The 19,130-nt window shown below is 41.4% G+C and overlaps 1 protein-coding gene across 1 annotated transcript in view; it reads left to right on the plus strand.

Moving 5' to 3' along the window:
* Positions 1 to 6,441: 6,441 nt before the first annotated feature.
* Positions 6,442 to 19,130, plus strand: part of ak3 (adenylate kinase 3) — a 31,722-nt gene continuing 19,033 nt past the window's right edge. The window contains exon 1 of the mRNA XM_048592360.1: positions 6,442 to 6,820. Within this exon, the coding sequence (XP_048448317.1) occupies positions 6,673 to 6,820 (148 nt within the window). The 5' untranslated portion in view covers positions 6,442 to 6,672. The remainder of the gene's footprint in view (positions 6,821 to 19,130) is intronic.

Consider the following 19,130-nt stretch of genomic DNA (forward strand, 5'->3'; position numbering starts at 1 on the left):
CAAATGTTGATTCTGATTTCATGGCTTGAATCAATGTCAAAGTTTCCCATAGCAACATTGTACCACTTGGGATCACTTCAATGGAAGGGACTGGTTGAATGTCTCCTCAAAAAAGTGTAAGAGTTTTGCCTTGCCTTGCTTGTCTTAATGAAGGATCAGTCATGATTAGCTAGGCTCAAGGGTAATCTTTACAATGACTGAACTAACATCTCACCAATATCTACTTTTCTCAATGCTCCAACAGATAATCTTCTGGCAAATAAGTTACAATCCACTTGCAGAGCAATTTCCCTATCCTTTACTTTGGTCACCATACACTTTGCATCCTTGAAAGCCTTCAGTTTCATTTTCTTGACAGAGTCATGAAAACCAGCATCTTGGTCCTTTAGTACCTTCCAGAAAGACATCATCAATGGTTCCTTACCCTAAACCTTCACCTCTGTAATGTCCTTGTTGAAAGATGCTAGTACAACTTGACCTATGTGAAAGGATAAAACTAATTTCGCTCCAAAGAAGGATCAAGACAAGTAACCATATTTTGAAAGGTGGGTCTTTGATTTAATAACGGGAAATGATGAAATAGCTGAGGCATTGAAGAGGTGTTTTGTGTCAGTCTTCACAGTGGAGGACACGAACAACATGCCAGTAATTGATGACAAAGACACTAAGATAAGTGAGGACCTAGACACACTCATTATCACGAAAGAGGTAGTGTTGGGCATGCTAATAGAGCTAATGGCCCTGATGGAATGCATCCCAGGGTACAAAAAGAGATGGTGGAAGAAATAGCAAATGCACTCGTGGTAATTTTCCAAAATTCGCTGGACCCTGGGGCAGTTCCAGCAGATTGGGAAACAGCAAATGTGACACTACTGTTCAAAATAGGAGGTAGAAAAAAAGAGTGGTTTGGCTTATGAGGAGAGGCTGAATAAACTGGGATTATATTCATTGGAATTTAGCAGAATGAGGGCAAACTTACAGAAACATATAAAATTTATGAAAGGAATAAATAAGATAGAAGCAGGAAGGTTGTTTCCACTGACAGGTGAAAGTAGCACAAGAGGGCATAGCCTCAAAATTAGGAGCAGCAGATTTAGGACTGAATTGAGGAGGAACTTCCTCACCCAAAGGGTTGTGAATCAGTGGAATTCCCTACCCAGTGAAGTAGTTGAGACTTCCTTACTGAATGTTTTTGAAGCTAAAATAGATAATTCTTTTACTGTTCAAAAAATTAAGGGTTATGGTGAGAGGGTGGCTAAGTAGAACTGAGGCCATGAAAAGATCAGCCATGATCTTATTGAATGGCGGAGGCTCGAAGGGCCCGATGGCCTACTCCTGTTCCTGGTTCTTATGTTCTTTGACATCATTCACACCTTTTCAATCATGTTCATTCTTGTTTTATCCAAAGTGATTTGAGATCTCATTGATGTAATCAGCAATTGCTTGACATTTTCTGCTTAAAGCAGTTCTCTCACGCTTGACATGGTCCATCTTTGTGTAGCTCTCTAATTGACAATAAAGTATATCAAACCTTTCTTAGTTGTAAGTCGCAACAGACACCTGTTCAAAAACCTGACCACATGCCATCTCAGAGCAGCCATACCTTTTGGTGTCTCTGGGAATCAAGTTATCCTGCTTAATTCTGCATTGATATCAAGATATCTTTCAAGCTGTACATCTCTAGCCAATATGCTGAAAGATAGCCAGCATGGTTGATTTAATCAGAAGAATTATGGTGGCATGGAATGAGCATTTGAAAGATGAACGTCTCAGTGGTTTACCATATTGCTTAAGAACTGAACAGTCACACTGCTTCTTCTATTCTAAAAAAGATGTAGCAACTAACTAGTCCTGGAACATAGTCATAGAGTCCTACAGCACAGAAACAGAATCTTTGGTCCAACCAGTCCATGCCGAACATAATCCCAAACTAAACTAGTCCCACCTGCCTGCTCCTGGCCCATATCCCTCCAAATCTTTCCTAGTCATGTACTTACCTAAGTGTCTTTTCAATGTTGTGACAGTGCCCATATCCACTACTTCCTCAAGAAGTTCATTCCACACCTGAACCACCCTCACACAGAGTCACACCATGTCCTGAAACCTGGCCTCAGCCAATCTTCTCCCAATGCAAGCTATGAATTTCATTCAGTGTGAATGCCCCCATGTGAAAAATAAGTCTGCATGAAAAGAGTATACCTCCAAAAAGTGTCCTGTGCAGTCACCTAAATTGCCTGGTCAATTATTACAACAATCTTATCCAGTCTTAACTTGATCACGATAGCGACATGTCGTTGCAAGATTGTGTACATTGTACTGAGATCTATTGGGCTGGCATTGATGACTGACAGGTAGACAATCCCTGCACTTTCATGTCATTTCTGCAAGTTTTGGGCCGATATTTTCTACAAGATGTTCACATTTCTTAAGACGGGAACACTGATTTTTATGATAAATGATCTGAAATGAATGATTGTATAAATTTGAAGTACCTCAAGGTAGAAGCTATGGAAACACAATTTTTGAGACTGTGATCACAGGTTTATTAAGAGAAAAGAAAAATGTTTCAATGATTTAAGGTAAATATAGAACTGGATTTTATTGTCACGTGTACTCAAGTATAGGAATACATGAGCACAGTGAAAAGTGTACACAAAGTCTCCATTCTCTGGCACCACCTTGGTTACAAAACCAGAATTTTTAAAAAATGGCAGAAATACAAGAAAGCCAAAAGGTAAGAATCTTAAAGATCTTAAAGTCTAAGTCTTATCTCCGTAACGGTGTTGTGGAAATTCCGATGCAGGGCACCCGGAGGCCTACCCAAGTCTCCGTCAGCCTGCGAGACCTCGCATCGATCACTTGTGAGAAGCCACATTCTCGCTGCCGCTGTCGCCCCTAATCGCTGGAGGAGCCATATCGGCTCTGTTGCCGGAACCCCCTCCCTCCCTGGAGGAGCCGTATCCTCACCGCGGGTAGGAGCCGCAGCCTCTGACCGTTAGCAGATTGCCGCCACTCTGCGTGCGCGCGGCCCGCTGACGTCGCGCCTATTGCCCAAGAGGAGCTCGAGACGAACAGTGTCGGTTACTGACACCTCACACGTGCCGGGAGGCTGCTCTCATTCCACACATGGCTCACTATTGCTGAAGCCGCTAATTCACCCACTGCAAAAGGCTCTAAATAAAAAATGTGTTTAAATAAAAACAGAAGCGGACGACGACATAACAAGTTGTGGAGCTGGAGGAACACAGCAGGCCAAGCAGCATCAGAGGAGCAGGAAAGCTGACGTTTTGGGTCTGGACCCTTCTTCGGGCCCATCGCTATCACTGGTGATGCCAATACCAAAAAAGAGAGGAACATGACCGGTTTTATTGCTGCTGCTACACTTCAGACATACTCGACTGCAAAAGTACTTTGAAATGTTGTGAAAGTTAGGAAAGGCGCTACGTAAATGCAACTTTATTCCGCTCATTCTAATCATCAGAAGTTCAAACTCTCTCTGCACGAAATGAAATATAAACAAAATGGACTTGTACTCACAGACCTAGAACCCTGAATTAAATTGCTAATTGAGGTGCGTTAAAGTGGTCATTTCTCGCTAAGGTAAAATCAAAATACTTGGGATCTGAAATAATAGCAGAAGAATCCTGGAGAAATTCAGCAAGTCTGCAACCATCTGTGGAGACAGAAATAAAGTTAATGTTTTGAGCTGGATTATATTGAACTTGAAACGTTAACTTTGGTTCTCTCTCCATAGTTGCTGCCAGACCTGTTGAGTTTCTCCAGCACTTTCTGATTTTATTACCAGTCATTTCTCGCAATCTTTTGCATGTCAGATGTTCCAACATTTGGATGAGAGATTCTTATTCTGACTCTTCTAGCAGGACGCAAAAGATCGCTTTCTCTCACTCTTTGTGGAAGTTAGCCAGGGCCCACGTCAACACTTGTATCTCACTCATTGTCGCTTATCTGATCATTTGTTTAATTGCTGTTTGTGGAGTCTTGCTGCATGCAAACTGCCTGTAATGTTTATTCACACTGCAGATGTGTACAGTTACAAGGGCCAATTTCATGCCTGTGAAGTGTTTTGGGATGTCATAAAATCACAAGTTCCTTGTTGATAAGTCAGCAAGATTTAAGTTTGCAAGTTACAATGTACTAGCTGAAATATATTTAACCAGGACTGGAAAACATTTCAGCAGCAGATTAGCTCTTTCAGCTACATGGCTAGCATGCAGCTTACAATAATGCCAACAACACAGGTTCGATTCAAGTTTGCATCTTAACTTTGCCCCTGAGAATGGAAGGCACTGGGAAAAGTAACCACAAGAAAATAGCTCAGGATTAAGCATCAAAAGACAACGAAGCAAGGGCCAGGCTGCAAGCAGGCCACAAGTGAATGATGGAAGGATGTACATAGAACAGCACAGGAACAGACCCTTTGGCCCAACATGCCTGTGTCGACCATGATGCCACTTTAAACTAATCCCATCTGCCTGCACATGGTCCATAATCCCTCTATTCCCTGCCTGTTCATGTCTTTGTGCCTCTTAAATGTTGCTATTGCATCTGCTCTTAACACCTTCCCTGGCAGCATGTTCCAGGCACCTACTACCATCTGTGTAAAAAATACGCCTAACACATCTCCTTTAATCTTTTCCACTCTCTTAAACCTATCCCCTAGTATTTCACGTTACCATCCTGCGAAAAAGACCCCAACCATCCACCCTGTCCATGCCTCTCAAAAGAATATATAAATTATCAGATTGCCCCTCAACCGCCAATCCTCAAGCAAAAACATTCTAACTTTGTCCAACTTCTCCTGATAGCTAATACACTCTATCCAGGCAACATCCTGGTAAGCCTCTTTTGCATCTTCTCCAAAGCCTCCACATCCTTACCATAATGTGGCGATTAGACTGCACACAATACTCCAAATGTGGCCTAACTCAAGTTTTATACATCTGCAACATGACTTGCTAACGTTTATACTCAATGCCCGTCTGATGAAGGCAAGCATGCTGTATGCTTTCTTTACCACCTTATACCCTTGTGTTACCACTTTGAGGGGCTATGGACTTGCAGCCAAAGATCCCTCTAAATATCAGCACTCCTAAGGGTCCTGCTATTTACTTGCATTTGACCTCCTGAAATGCATCACCTCACACTTGTTCAGATTAAACTCCATCTGCCATTTCTCTGCCCAACTTTCCAACTGATCTTATCCTGCTGTATTCTTTGACAACCTTCCTCATGATCCACAAATCCATCAATTTTCATGTCGTCTGCAAACTTAATCAGACCACTTACATCTTCATCCAAATCATTTATTTGTATTACAAATAACAGAGGTCCTAGCACTGATCACTGTGGGACAGCACTGGTGGAGTTCTGCAACTGATCCCACAGATATATTTAGCCAATGCAAGTTATGACCTTAATCCATCTTGGATTTACTTCTTCTCCATCCTGTATTACATATACATCCTTCTTGATAATATCTCTCCACCCCAACCCTGAATACACCATTCATGTGGAACTGTATTTATATCTCACATTAAATGTCCAGGTTACACCACCACACTGCCCACTACATATCAAAATTACACCACACACAAAATATCCCCTATATCCCACACTAAATGCCTCAAATATACCACAAACATTACACACGCTGTTTGTTAATATCTCAAAGTACGTGGCCTAGATTACACCATCCACGTTACACATTGCTTAAACCAGCCACATTACAGCTCCTGTTTGTACACCACCTGTATACCTCTAATTATGCCAAGTTTACAGAATTTTTATCATCCACATTTCACCCCTTATTTCTTCAATGCATATCATGCCCCTACATATGCTATCCACATTACAGCCCCATTTATACACTTCACATATACCCTCCAATTATACCAAGCTTACACTGTTTATACCACCCACATTTCACTCCTTATTTATTCCACAGACTTCATATCCCTTGGTACATCCATCAACTTTTTAAACTAAAATATATACTTTATTCATAAAAATATCTTCATGTATATACATAGTCACTGAAATAGCTCGGTTCTGTAGAATAGCACATGAAGGAACAAACATTAGAGTTTGACTCCCTCCAACAGACAAATCAAAGGCATTTCTTACTTGTGCAAGACTACATATGACTTACTTGTGCAAGACACATATTTGAAGCACGGTTGGGGGGGTGGTATCTTTATTTATACCATCCATGTTAACCCATGTATATTATTCAGCTTGCACCTCTGTGTAGATTCACCCACATTACAGTCCTGTTTACACCATAGTACATCCCGCAACATGATCCACATTACAACTCCCCATTATTTATTCCACCACGTTACACTCTCCACCTGAACAATATAGAGTCTAGTTTGCCTCTGCACAAGGCTGGGTTACAGCTCATCTGCTCTTTCCCTCCTCCCTATCCAGTTGTCACTTCCTGTGGCAGGAAAATAAAGCCCGATGCTGCCGCTCGGACTGTGCAAAGTTCGGGAGATAGCGGGGACGGTGTTGTAGCTTGGCTGCTGGGGAAGGGAAGGGAAGGGAAGGAGAGGAGAGGGATTGCTGTTGGGAAGGGGAGCTCGGCTCTTCTGCACGAACACACCGGGGGGAAGAAGGGGGGTTTGCTGCACGGCTCCTCTGTGCTGAGACATGGGGGCCCGGCTCCTGTTCCGTGCTATCATTATGGGCCCTCCCGGCTCGGGGAAAGGGACTGTGTCCGAGCGCATAGTCAAGACCTTCGGACTCAAGCACCTGTCCAGCGGAGAGCTGCTGCGAACCAACATCGATAATGAGACAGGTATCGGCAGCGAGCGACTCGGTCTCACGCCTTAGCCCACCCGGAGGAAAGGGATTCCCCAGTGGGGAGAGCTCTCTCTCTGCGTCCTCCCCATTAGTCTCAGTGAAGGAGTCCTGATGTTCTGCGCTGTATATTCAGCCTTTCCCGTAGCATCACTGACTCCATTGCAAAGCGCGACCAAGTGTTCATTTATTTTGCAAGATGTTTGGGTGCAGGTCTTTCTGATACAGTTTCTTTTGCAACATGTTCGGGTGCAGGTCTTTCTGATACAGTTTCTCTTGCAACATGTTTGGGTGCTGGTCTTTCTGATACAGATTCGTTTGCAACATTTTTGGGTGCAGATCTTTCTGATACTGTTTCTCTTGTAAGATGTTCGGGTGCAGGTTTTTCTGATAAATTTCTTTTGCAAAAGGATCAACTGCTTTTCGTCATTTATAGAAATGATTTGGATGTGAATATGGTTAATAAGTTTAGCAATGTCACCAAAATTGGAGGTGTAGTGAACAGTGGAGAAGGTTATCTCAGTGTACATTGGGATCTTGATCAGATGGAGTTTAGATCAATGTGAGGTGCTGGATTTTGGGAAGGCAAATCAGGGTAGGACTTATACACTTAATGGTAAGGTCCTGGGGAATGTTGTTCAACAAAGAGACCTTGGAGTGCAGGTTCATAGTTCCTGGAAAGTGGAGTCACACGTATATAGGATAGTGAAGAAGACGTTTGATATGCTTGCCTTCATTGGTCAGTGCATTGAGTTTCGGAATCGGGAGGTCATGTTACAACTGTACAGGACATTGTTTAGGCTACTTTTGGAATACTGCGTGCAATTCTGACCTCCTCGCTATAGGAAGGATGTTGTGAAACTTGAAAGGGTTCAGAAAAGATTTATAAAGATGTTGCCAGGATTGGAGGGTTTGAGCCAAAGGGAAAAGGTTGACTAGGCTGGGGCTATTTTTCCTGGAGAGGCTGAGGGGTGACCTTGTAGAGGGTTATAAAATCATGAGGGGCATGGATAGGGTAAATAGACAAGGTCTTTTCCCCAGGGTGGGGGAGTCCAAAACTAGACGGCATGGGTTTAAGGTGAGAGGGAAAAGATTTAAAAGGGACCCAAGGGGCAACTTTTTCATGCAGAGGGTGGTACATATATGGAGTGAGCTGCCAGAAGAAGTGGTGGAGGCTGGTACAATTACAACATTTAAAAGGCATCTGGATGGGTATGTGAATAGGAAGGCTTTAGAGGGATACGGGCCAAATGCTGGCAAATGGGCCTAGATTAATTTAGGCTATCTGGTTGGCATAGATAAGTAGGACTGAAGGGTCTGTTTCCATGCTATACAGCTCTATGACTTTAAGTGTGGGTGCAGGTCTCTTTGCTGCAATTTCTTTTGCAACATGGTCTTTTGATACTTTTTTTAGTTCAGCATTGGTGGCTGCGTCTGTCAAAACAACCTTTTTTCTTCCTTTTTTTTCAACATCGCTTGAGAAGGAAATCCTGAGGAAAAATTGCATGAAGCCCAGTCTGGAAATGAAATGGCATTGTTTAACATTAGGTGTTCATGGGACCACATTGAATCTTGTTAGATTATTTTATTCTGCTGAGCTTAGAGAAAAATAAAGATGCTGGAAATGTTCAGTGCGCCAGGGAGCATCTTTGGAGAGTAGGAAGAGTTATCATTTAAGGTCCAGGTGACCTTTCAACAAGAAATCTCGACTTGAAGCAATATCTTTTTGATAATTTTTGTTTCCTTCACAGATTCTCCCTCCAGTCTGCTGAGTATTTCTCAGCATGTTATGCTTTTATTTCAGATTTCTGGAATCTGCAGAAGTTTGATTTTGAGTAGTTATTGCAAGTTTTAATCTTGTCTCTCAGTGGCAGCACTCTTGGTCTGAAATTTACAGGTAAAAGCCCCATTCCAGACACTTGAACCTTTGATCCAGTCTTGCATTACTAAAGGAGCACTGTTGGTAGAGGCAGAAAGAATCATAAAATAGAGTGCGGAAGGAGCATGTTGAATCTATGTCAGCTCTATGGTGACTGTACATGAGAAAAAAGTTGTTTATTCGAAATTTCCACAATCTGCAATATTTAGCTTTTCTGTTAGCTCTGCCAGTGAATTAGCCAATATTATCACAAAAGCAAGTTATCTCAATGTTGTTTATAGGAATTGCTGACAGAAAATTGGCTGCTGCATGTCCTACACATCAAAAGTGACCATGTCAAAATTACTTTGTTGTTGCACTGGATGTTGGTGTTGCTGGCATTTTCCCCATTTGATGACCATCCCTCGTTGCCCTTGAACTGATTGGCTTTCTGGGCTATTTCAGAAGATAGTTAGGAGTCAGCAGTATAGAGTTATAGAGCTGTACAGCATGGAAACAGACCCTTTGGTCCTACTTATCTATGCCGACCAGATATTCTAAATTAATCTAGTCCCATTTGCCAGCATTTGGCCCATATCCCTCCAAAGCTTTCCTATTCTTATATCCATCCAGATGCCTTTTAAATGTTATAATTGTACCAGCTTCCACCACTTCCTCTGGCAGCTCATTCTAAACACGCACCACCCTCTGTGTGGAAAACATTGCCCCTTAGGTCCCTTTTAAATCTTCCCTTCTCATCTTAAACCTATGTCCTCCAGTTTTGCACTTCCTTACCCTGGGAAAAGACCTTGGCTATTCTCCTTACCCATGCCCCTCATGATTTTTATAAACTTCTGTTAAGTCACCCCTCAGCCTCTGAGGCTCCAGAGAAAATAGCCCCAGCCTATTCAGCCTCTCCCTATAGCTCAAACTCTCCAACCCTGGTAACATCCTTGTAAATCTTTTCTGAACCCTTTCAAGTTTCACAACATCCTTCCTGTAGCAGGGTGATCAGAATTGAACAGAGTATTGCAAAAGGTGGCCTAACTAATGTGCAGTACAGCCACAACATGACCTCCCAACTCATATACTGAATGCACTGACCAATAAAGGCAAGCTAACCAAACACCTTCTTCATTATCCTATCTACCTGCGACTCCGCTTTCAAGGAACTATGAACCTGCACCCCAAGGTCTCGTTGTTCAGCAACACTCCCCCAGGACCTTACCATTAAATTATATGTCCTGCCCTAATGTGCCTTTCCAAACTGGAGCACCTCATATTTATCTAAATTAAACTCCATTTGCCACTCCTCAGCCCATTGGCCAATCTGATCAAGATCCCTTTGTACACTGAGGTAACCTTCTTTGCTGTCCACTACACCACCAATTTTGGTGTCATCTGCAAACTTACTAACTGTACCTCCTATGTTCATATCCAAATTATTTACATAAATGACAAAGCTGTGGGCCCAGCACTGATCCTTGTGGCACACCACCGGTCGTCAGCCTCCAGTCCGAAAAACAACCTTCTGCCACCACCCTCTGTCTTCTATCCAAATAGCTAGTTCTCCCTCTATTCTGTATGATCTAATCTTACTAACCAGTCTAACATGTGGAACCTTGTCGAACGCCTTACTGAAATCCATATAGATCATATCCGCTGCTCTGCCTTCATCAATCCTCTTTGTTACTACTTCAAAAAACTCAATCAAGTTAGAGACACCATTTCCCATGCACAAAGTCATGCTGACTATCCCTAATCAGACCTTGCCTTTCTAAATATATGTAAATCCTGTTCCCAAGAATCCCTCCAACAACATGCCCACCACTGATGTCAGGCACACCAGTCTATAGTTCCCTGGCTTTTCCTTACCACGTTTCTTAAATACTGGCACCACATTAGACAGCCTCCAGTGTTCCGGTACCTCACCTGTAGCTATCGATGATACAAATATCTCAGCAAGGGGTCCAGCAATCACTTCCCTAGCTTCCCACAGAGTTCTAGGATATACCTGATCAGGCCTAGGGATTTATCCACCTTTATGCATTTTAAGACGTCCAGCACCACCACCTCTGTAATGTGGACATTTTTCAAGATGTCACTGTTTATTCCCCCAAGTTCTCTAGTTTCCATATCCTTTTCCACCTGATGCAAAATATTTGTTTAGTATCTTCCCCCACCTCCTGTGGTTCTACACCTAGGCGACCTTGCTGATCTTTAAGGGGCCCTATTCTCTCCCTCGTTATTCTTTTGTCCTTAATGTATTTGTAGAATCCCTTTGGATTCTCTTTAACCTCATTTGCCAAAGCTATCTTATGTTGCCTTTTTCCCCCTCCTGACTTCCCTCTTAAGTATATCTCTGCTGCCTTTATACTGTTCTATGCATTCACTCAATCGCCTGTCTATACCTGACATATGCAACCTTCCTCTTCACAACCAAAATCTCAATTTCTCTAATCACATAGCATTCCCTATACTTACTGGCCTTGCCCTTCATCCTAACAAGAACATACTGTCTCTGGACTCTCGTGCCATTTTTGAAGGCTTCCTATTTTCCAGCCGTCCCTTTCCCTGTGAATATCTGCTCCCAATCAACTTTTGAAAGTTCTTGCTTAAAACCGTCAAAATTGGCCTTCCTCCAATTTAGAACTTTAGCTTTTAGATTGGGGTCTACCCTTTTCCATCACTATTTTAAAGTAGAATTATGATCACTGGCCCCAAAGTGCTCCCCCACTGATGCTTCAGTCACCTGCCCTGCCTTATTTCCCAAGAACAGGCCGAATTTTGCTCCTTCTGTAGTCGGTACATCATTGCTGGGCATCTGGTGTCACGTGAAGGCGCATGGGTGAGGATAGCATATTTCTTTCCCTAAAGGATGTTAGTGAACCAGATGGATTTTTACTACAATTGACCATGGTTGCATGGTCGCTATTCAATGAACTTGTGAATTCAATAAAATCTGGAATTACATTTCACCATCTGCCTTGGTGGGATTCACACCCTGACCCCAGAACATTGGCCTGAGGTTAGGATTACTAGTTTAGTGACATTATTACTATGCCTAATGGTAATGCACTTGGGGATGTCCTGAAGTTGTGAAAAGTGCTGTGTAAATGTAAGTTCTTGAATTGAAACAAAGTTTTGTGTTTCTATGGAAGTAGTGGTCTGATATGATTTCTGCCATATGTTTCAAAGTAAAAAATGCAATCGTTGCAAGTTGAAGACAGTGTAAATAAATGTTATGCTGCTTGGATTGCTGTGTTCATCCAGCTCTACACCTTGTTATCTCAAATGTTATCGAAACTGTGTGAGGAAATGCTAAACCACTTTTTTAAAGAGCAACATTTTAAGTCAGCCCTGCTTTCTAAATTTATTTTATATTGAAACAAATGTGAAGGATTTTGTAAAGAATAGCAGTAATTAACTTCAAAATAAGATTAACATGTTTTGTGTACATATTTCATTGCAGCTTTTGCAATATCTTCGTAAATTTTTTATTGATATTTGAAAAATGGACTTGAGGAAAAAGTACCTTGAGTGTACCTTCAGAACTTCCTTTATTGCCTATTTCACACACAGTACAGTTCTTGAAAGGAAAGGCATAAATTTGCTGAGCGCTGAGGGTTGGACTACAGGAGCAACGCAAAAACTCATAGACATTTACAGCATAGAAGGAGGCCATTCAGTCCATCCTGTCCATAACAGTCAACAAAAATCTGATTAGTTCTGAGGAAGAGTCACTGGACCTGAAATGTTAACTTTTATTTTATCTTCACAGATGCTGCCAGACCTGCTGACCTTTTCCAGCAACCTCTGTTCTGTATCTGACTATGCTTGCCCATTTTTCGGCTTTTGGCCAACAGCAATGGCAACGGCAGCACAAATGATACCTAAATTCTGCTTAAATATTATACGAGTTTCTGAGACAACCACCACCCTTTCAAGCAATGAGTTCCAGATTCTGACCACCTTCTATGTGAAAATGTTTACCCATCACTTAGCTTTCTACCTGTTACCTGAAATTTATGCCCCCTGGCTTTTGACCCCTCTACAAGTGGAAAAGTACCTTTCTGTCCACCCTATCGATGGCCCTCATAATCTTATACATCTCTATCAGACTCCATTTTGGAAAGTCAAACCAAGGTAGGACTTATACAGTAAATGGTAACGTCCTGAGGAATGTTCTGGAACAGAGGGACCTAGGAGTACAAGTACATAGTTCATTGAAAGTGGCGTCACAGGTGGGCAGGGTAGTGAAGAAGGCATTTAGCATGTTGGCCTTCATCAGTCGAGGCATTGAGTATAGGAGTTGGGAAGTTATGTTACAGTTGTATAAGTCATTGGTGAAGCTTCGCTTGGAATATTGTGTACAGTTTTGGTCACCCTGTTATAGGAAAAACATAGTTAAACTGGAAAATGTGCAAAGAAGACTTGAGGATGTTGCCAGGACTAGTAGGCCTGAGTTATAGGGAGAGGTTGGCCAGGTTAGGACTGTATTCCTTGGAATGTAGGAGAATGAGGGGTGACCTTATTGAGGTGTATAAGTTATGACGGGCATAGATAGGATGAATGTATATAGTCTTTTTCCCAGGGATGGGGAATTGAAAACTAGACAGCATAGGTTTAAGGTGAGAGGAGATTTAAGAAGGACCTGAGGGGCAACTTCTTCATGCAGAGAGTGTTGCGTATATGGAATGGGCTGCCAGAGAAAGTGGTTCAGGCAGGTACAATAGCAACATCTAAAAAACATTTGGATAGGTACATGGATGGGAAGGGTTTAGATGGATATGGACCAAATGCAGGCAATTAGAATTAGCAGAATGGACACCATAGTCAGCATGGACCAGTTTGGGCCAAAGGGTCTGTTTCCAAGCTGTATTACTCTTTGACTCCTCCCTTAACCTTCGCTGCTCCAGGGAATACAACCTCATCCTGTCCAATCTTTCCTCAAGGCTGAGATCCTCCACCCAGGCAGCATCCTGGTAAATCTCCTCTGCATCCTCACTGCTGTAATCACGTCCATTCTAAATAAAGCCAAGTATCCTTCTGCTGCCTTAATCACCTCATCTATGTGCACTGCCACTTTCAAAGATCTGTAATTTATGCACACCAAGATCCCTCTGATCTTCAGTAATTTCCATGATCCTAGTGTTCATTGTGTCATGGCTGGTGTGGACTCAATGGGCCAAATCACCTACTTCCACACTTCTGGGATTCTGTGATGACTGATTTATCCTTTGTCTTGTCAGACCTCCCAGGTGCAATTCCTAACCGTTTCCTGTGTTGAATTCCATTTGCAATTGCTGTACCTACCCGCGCAGTCTATTGATAGCCGTGAACTGCAGGAGACTATCATTCTCACTATTTACCACCCTATCAAGAAAGACTAACTTCAACTGTACAGAACACTGGCGAGACCACACCTGAAAAATTATGCACAGCTTCCCATGCCTAACGAAAGGTATACTTGCAATGAGAAAGTGCAGCAAAGGTAAATCAGACTGATTCCTCGGATGGTGGATCTGTTCTATGAGGGAGGGTTGAAAGGCTAAGTCTGTATTCTCTAAAGTTTAGAGTAAAGAAAGATGATCTCATCAGAAACTTGAAATTCTTAGTGATAGAACAGATGCAGAAAGGGTGTTTTCTTTGGTGTGTGGTCTTGAACCAGGTTACAAAATATAAGACAGGTCATTTAGATGTGGAGACCTTGGAAATTTCCTACCCCTGAGAGCTGTGGAAGTTTTTAGTTTTAATTTTAATTTTAAGACAAAGATTGCTTGATTTCTAGTTTCAAATGATCAAGTGATGTGGGGCTTATGTGGGAATATGGAATTGGGGTGAATGATCATCAGAATGACATGCAGGTACAAGGGGCTGAATGGCCTACTGCTGCCTTTATGTTCCATGAGGACATTTCATATAACTGGCATAGTGAGCCTTCTATCTTAAAAGCAATCTTAAAACAAGTAAAGGTTTCCTATCTTGTGATAATTGTAGTTTTATAAATGTTTAAGATCTTGATTGTAAATGTAACACCGCACCTTTAACAAAGCAGCATGTTCAAAGGCACCTCACAAGAATATTCTCAAATAACTCTTGATACACTCGACTGCAATTTGACAAATATTTAACTGCTAACTTTTTCTGGTTTCACATTATCCCCTTAGAATGAAGCTGAATACTAATTGAGTTTGGAGCTTGAATTAAAAAGCAGCGGGAACAAGCCAGTGAGATTGGGAGTAGTTTTGTGTTTAATTTCACACACCCAGCACATTCATGCTGGTTTTATTAGGACAGACCTGTGGATTCATTTGGGATTCACATATACAGGAGGGAGAAATGACAGGTGCAGAGTTTAGTGAGTTAAAGTCGAAGTCCAAATAACCCATTTGAACAGTTTTACAACGATGTTTACCAAGTCAAGCACCATGCACCTTAACCTTCAGAATATTAACAAAGAAGTCCACCAGTTGAAATTTTTTAAAAAATCATTGGCTTTTGTCATTAAGTACTTTTTGAAATGCAGTCCTTGTAATTAGCTGTAGAGTAGTTTGGACTATCATGATGTTATTAAACGTGCCAAATAAATTCCAGAATGCCTTTCTTGGCTTTCAGCACTTTTTCAGTTCTGGCTAAAAGTGGAACTGATTAGCCTGGACTTTTAGTAAGCAAGATCGGAATAGTTTCCAGATAATATTGCTGCACTGAATAGGCTGGGGCTTTTTCTCTCTAGAGTGTCAGAGGCTGAGGCATGTTTGTAAAATCATGAGGGGCACGGATATGGTGAATAGCCAAGGTCTTTTTCCCAGGGTAGGGGAATATGAAGCTAGATGGCATAAGTTTAAGGTGAGAGGGGAAGATTTAAAAGGGACCCATGGGGCAACATTTTCGTGCAGAGGGTGGTGCGTGTATAGAATGAGCTGCCAGATGAAGTGGTGGAGGTGGGTACAATTACAACATTTAAAAGGCATCTGGATGGATACATGAATAGGAATGGTTCAGAGGAATACGGGCCAAATGCTCGCAAATGGGACTAGGTCAGATTGGGATGTCGGGTCGGCATGGATGAGTGGGACTGTAGGGTCTAAGTGCTTTCTGACTCTGACTCTCTAACATTTGACATTGAAGCATGTGAGGGGATACATGGGTAGATCAGCTCAGCCAAAGAGGTAGGAGATGGAGTGCTTTTACGGTGAGAGTCTGGAGCTTTGAGTCTGTTTGATGCCTTCAATTTCTGTCAGTAGTGAAGTGATGAAACTTGGAAATGTTCAAGTGACCAGAATTGAAGAAGTGCAGAGATATTGGCAGTGTGGAGAACAAGAGGATCTACAAACATAGAGAGGGACAAGAACTTTAAGATCCAGGCGTTGTTGGAGTCAGATTCGATGTGAATCGATAAACATGGGTGATAAACAAGTGGGACGTCGTGTGTGTGTTAGGATGCAGACAGCAGATGTTTGGATGAGCTTGAAGTTATCAGATGGGAAATTGGCCAGGAGAGCTTTGGGATTTAAATGTCACTGGCTAGGAAAGTATTTATTGTCCATCTCCAGTCACCCTTGAGACGATTCAACTTGCAGCTCACCATCTCTTTATCAAGGGAAATGAAGGATGGACAGTAAATGCTATCCTTATCAGCATTACCCTCATCCTATGAATAAATAAAAACTGCACTGAGCAAGAATGCTACACTTAATCACTTTCTCTCAATTCCTCCTGCACTGGAGTTTTGAATGTTATCTTCTGAAATAGATTTATCTTGTTCATTTGAATGATGCAATGCTAATTGCTTCCGTCCACTTTGTAACTTTATATGGCCTTTTAGATGTAAATGCAAAAGTAGTGTGATAGAATGGAGGTGGGATTGGAAAGAGAGCATATTGAACAAAAATGGCTGTCAATTTTCTCCCACAATCAGCAATAAAGTCAATTATAAGTTTCAGTTGAAAATCTGTGATCAGGATAGAAGGAGAACCCAACTGCTCTTCAAATAGTACATTCATGTGAGAGGACAGCAGAATCTTCAGTTTAGTAGATCATTGACAAGTCTAGAACTTCTAACAGTGTAGCACTTCCTTATTACTGCAGTGCATGGTTGGCCTTAGATGTTTTTTTGCTGAAGTGTCTGGAATTGAATTCACAGCGTGACTCAGTATCATTTTTAAAATGTCCTGCTCAGGAGTTCGGAAGTGAAAGTATGACATGTTAAATTGTAGGTAAGGCATGTACTTAGTGCAAGAAGTTTTATTTCCATTGGTTATACACAGACAATAGCCAGTTATTTTAGAAGAATGATCCTGGAGATGAAGGACAATTGAGAACTCTGGATCTTAACTCAGTGGTGTTTAGAAAGATGAGGGGAGGAATCTCATTGAAACTTAAAATACTGAGAGACCTGGATAGAGTGGACATGGAGAAGATGTTTCCCCTTCTAGGAGAGACTGGGAATCAAGAGCACAACCACCATGTGATGAGACGACCCTTGAGAACTGAGATGACAGAATTTCTTCAGCAAGAGGGCTATTAAACTGCGGAACATGTTGCCTCCACAGCCTTTTGCAGCAAAGTGATTGAGTGTATTGGAAGACAGAGGTAGATAGATTGGTTCTTGATTAGTAAGGCCATCAAGGGCTACAGGGAGAAGGCAGGAGAATGGGATTGAGAACCATATTGGCCATGATCAAATGATTGAGCAGACTTGATAGATCAAATGGCCTAATTCTGCTCCTGTATTGGTCGATGGTCTTATTTAACTGCAGTTTTTAGTTCATGTAAGTTACATAATAATACCAACTACTGGGCTGCGGCTAAGCAGTACCTTGAGTACTTTTAAAAATATTTTGCTGAGTCACATAGGAACTTGTTAAGATTTCTAGTCATTTTAACACTTGGTTTTACGTGAAATTGCATTTTATTGTTTTAAGAAACCCAATGCAATACCTTATAAAGCTGATGAGAAAATAAACTTGAGTTGGTTAATTATTGGTTTGGTTTTTTTTTTGATAAACTGATCCAAAACATTTTCTTCCTACATTGTCTTGTGCCAATTAAGTTTTAGTCTGTATGAATAAGATGGGTGTTGTCTTGTGGGTGATGCCTCTTTCTCTTGCCCCACCACAGAACAGAGTATAACTCCTTATTTCTAGGTATTCAATTTTCACTCGTGTGATTAACGCAAGCATTCAATTTTGACTTTACTGCTTTAAAGGCTTCTCGAATACTAAATTAATTTCTCCCAGAATGTCTGTTACATCAAGGGGATATGATGATGAAAGGTCCAGGAAATCACTGCGGTTCCTTTGTGTGAAGGGGTGAAAGCGGTCATGTTCAGTCCTATACTCCACACACTAATAATCAGAATTGATGCAAGTTCTGTACTTATCTATACTGCATTATTGTTTCGTTTTCTAAACTGAAATACCCTTGTTTTTCAGCAAACAGCTGAGAAAACCTATTTTCCAATTTGGGATTGAATTATCAAAATCAGTTTATATTTGGGGTCAAAAGTAAAGCACTGAGTTTGCTGGAAATCTGAACTTGAAACAGGAAATTTGGAAACACTCCAGTGGGGTAATGTCTGTGGAGTAAGGAAAACAGAATTAAGTTTTTAGGTCAATGACCTCTCATCAGAACTGAAGAGATGAACTTTAACTATGTAATAAGCCATTGAAAAGGAGAAGAAAAGCATCAAAACAGAAATTCTGCGATAGGATGGAGAGCAAGAGTGATTAAATTAGAAAACTAATGATGTTGCCTTCACAGTGTTCAAGCCACCTTCTACAACTTTTACCTGGTTTAGGTAATAGTTGAAAGGCCTCAAGGTGTTTTGTTCCTTGCTTATAGTCAAAGACTGAAGGTTTCTGTGGAGGATGAGAAAAGGACTTGTACGTGCAAAACATTGGTCTAAAAATGGATTGACTGTGAGCAGTGTGGGAATATTGGTCATTGACTTGATGTTGCTTGGATTTGTAATAGTGCCATTGTTGTACAAATTCTGCTGTCCTCTGGTTAAGAGAATAATTCTGGAATTTGGGATTGAAATCAAACCTTACTTCAAATTTTAAAATTTGATGATATGGATACTATGCATTAAATTTATTAGAGAGCCACAACAGGTAGGACAGAAGTGAAAGCCACCATCTGTGAGGCAATGTTAAACATTGCATTCTTTCGTGTTAATCCTGCCAGTTAAATGCACTATGATTTTGCAAAGCATGCTTTTGGGGTTTGTAGTTTGATGATTAAAGTTAAGAAGCTAAGAATGTAGACATCAATTTTGAAGAAGGCATTATCCTATTTAGAAGAAATATGGTTGGAAAGCAGGGCCATAATGTACTGTGCCAGCAATTACTCTGAAAAACATACTACCTCAGTCAGAAGGTTGAGAGTTCAGGCCCTATTTCAGAGAATTCAGAGAATAATTAAAGCTCGTGCTTTAGCACAGGAC

Source organism: Rhincodon typus, chromosome 3, assembly GCF_021869965.1.
Source record: "Rhincodon typus isolate 14 chromosome 3, sRhiTyp1.1, whole genome shotgun sequence".
NCBI lineage: Eukaryota > Metazoa > Chordata > Chondrichthyes > Orectolobiformes > Rhincodontidae > Rhincodon > Rhincodon typus.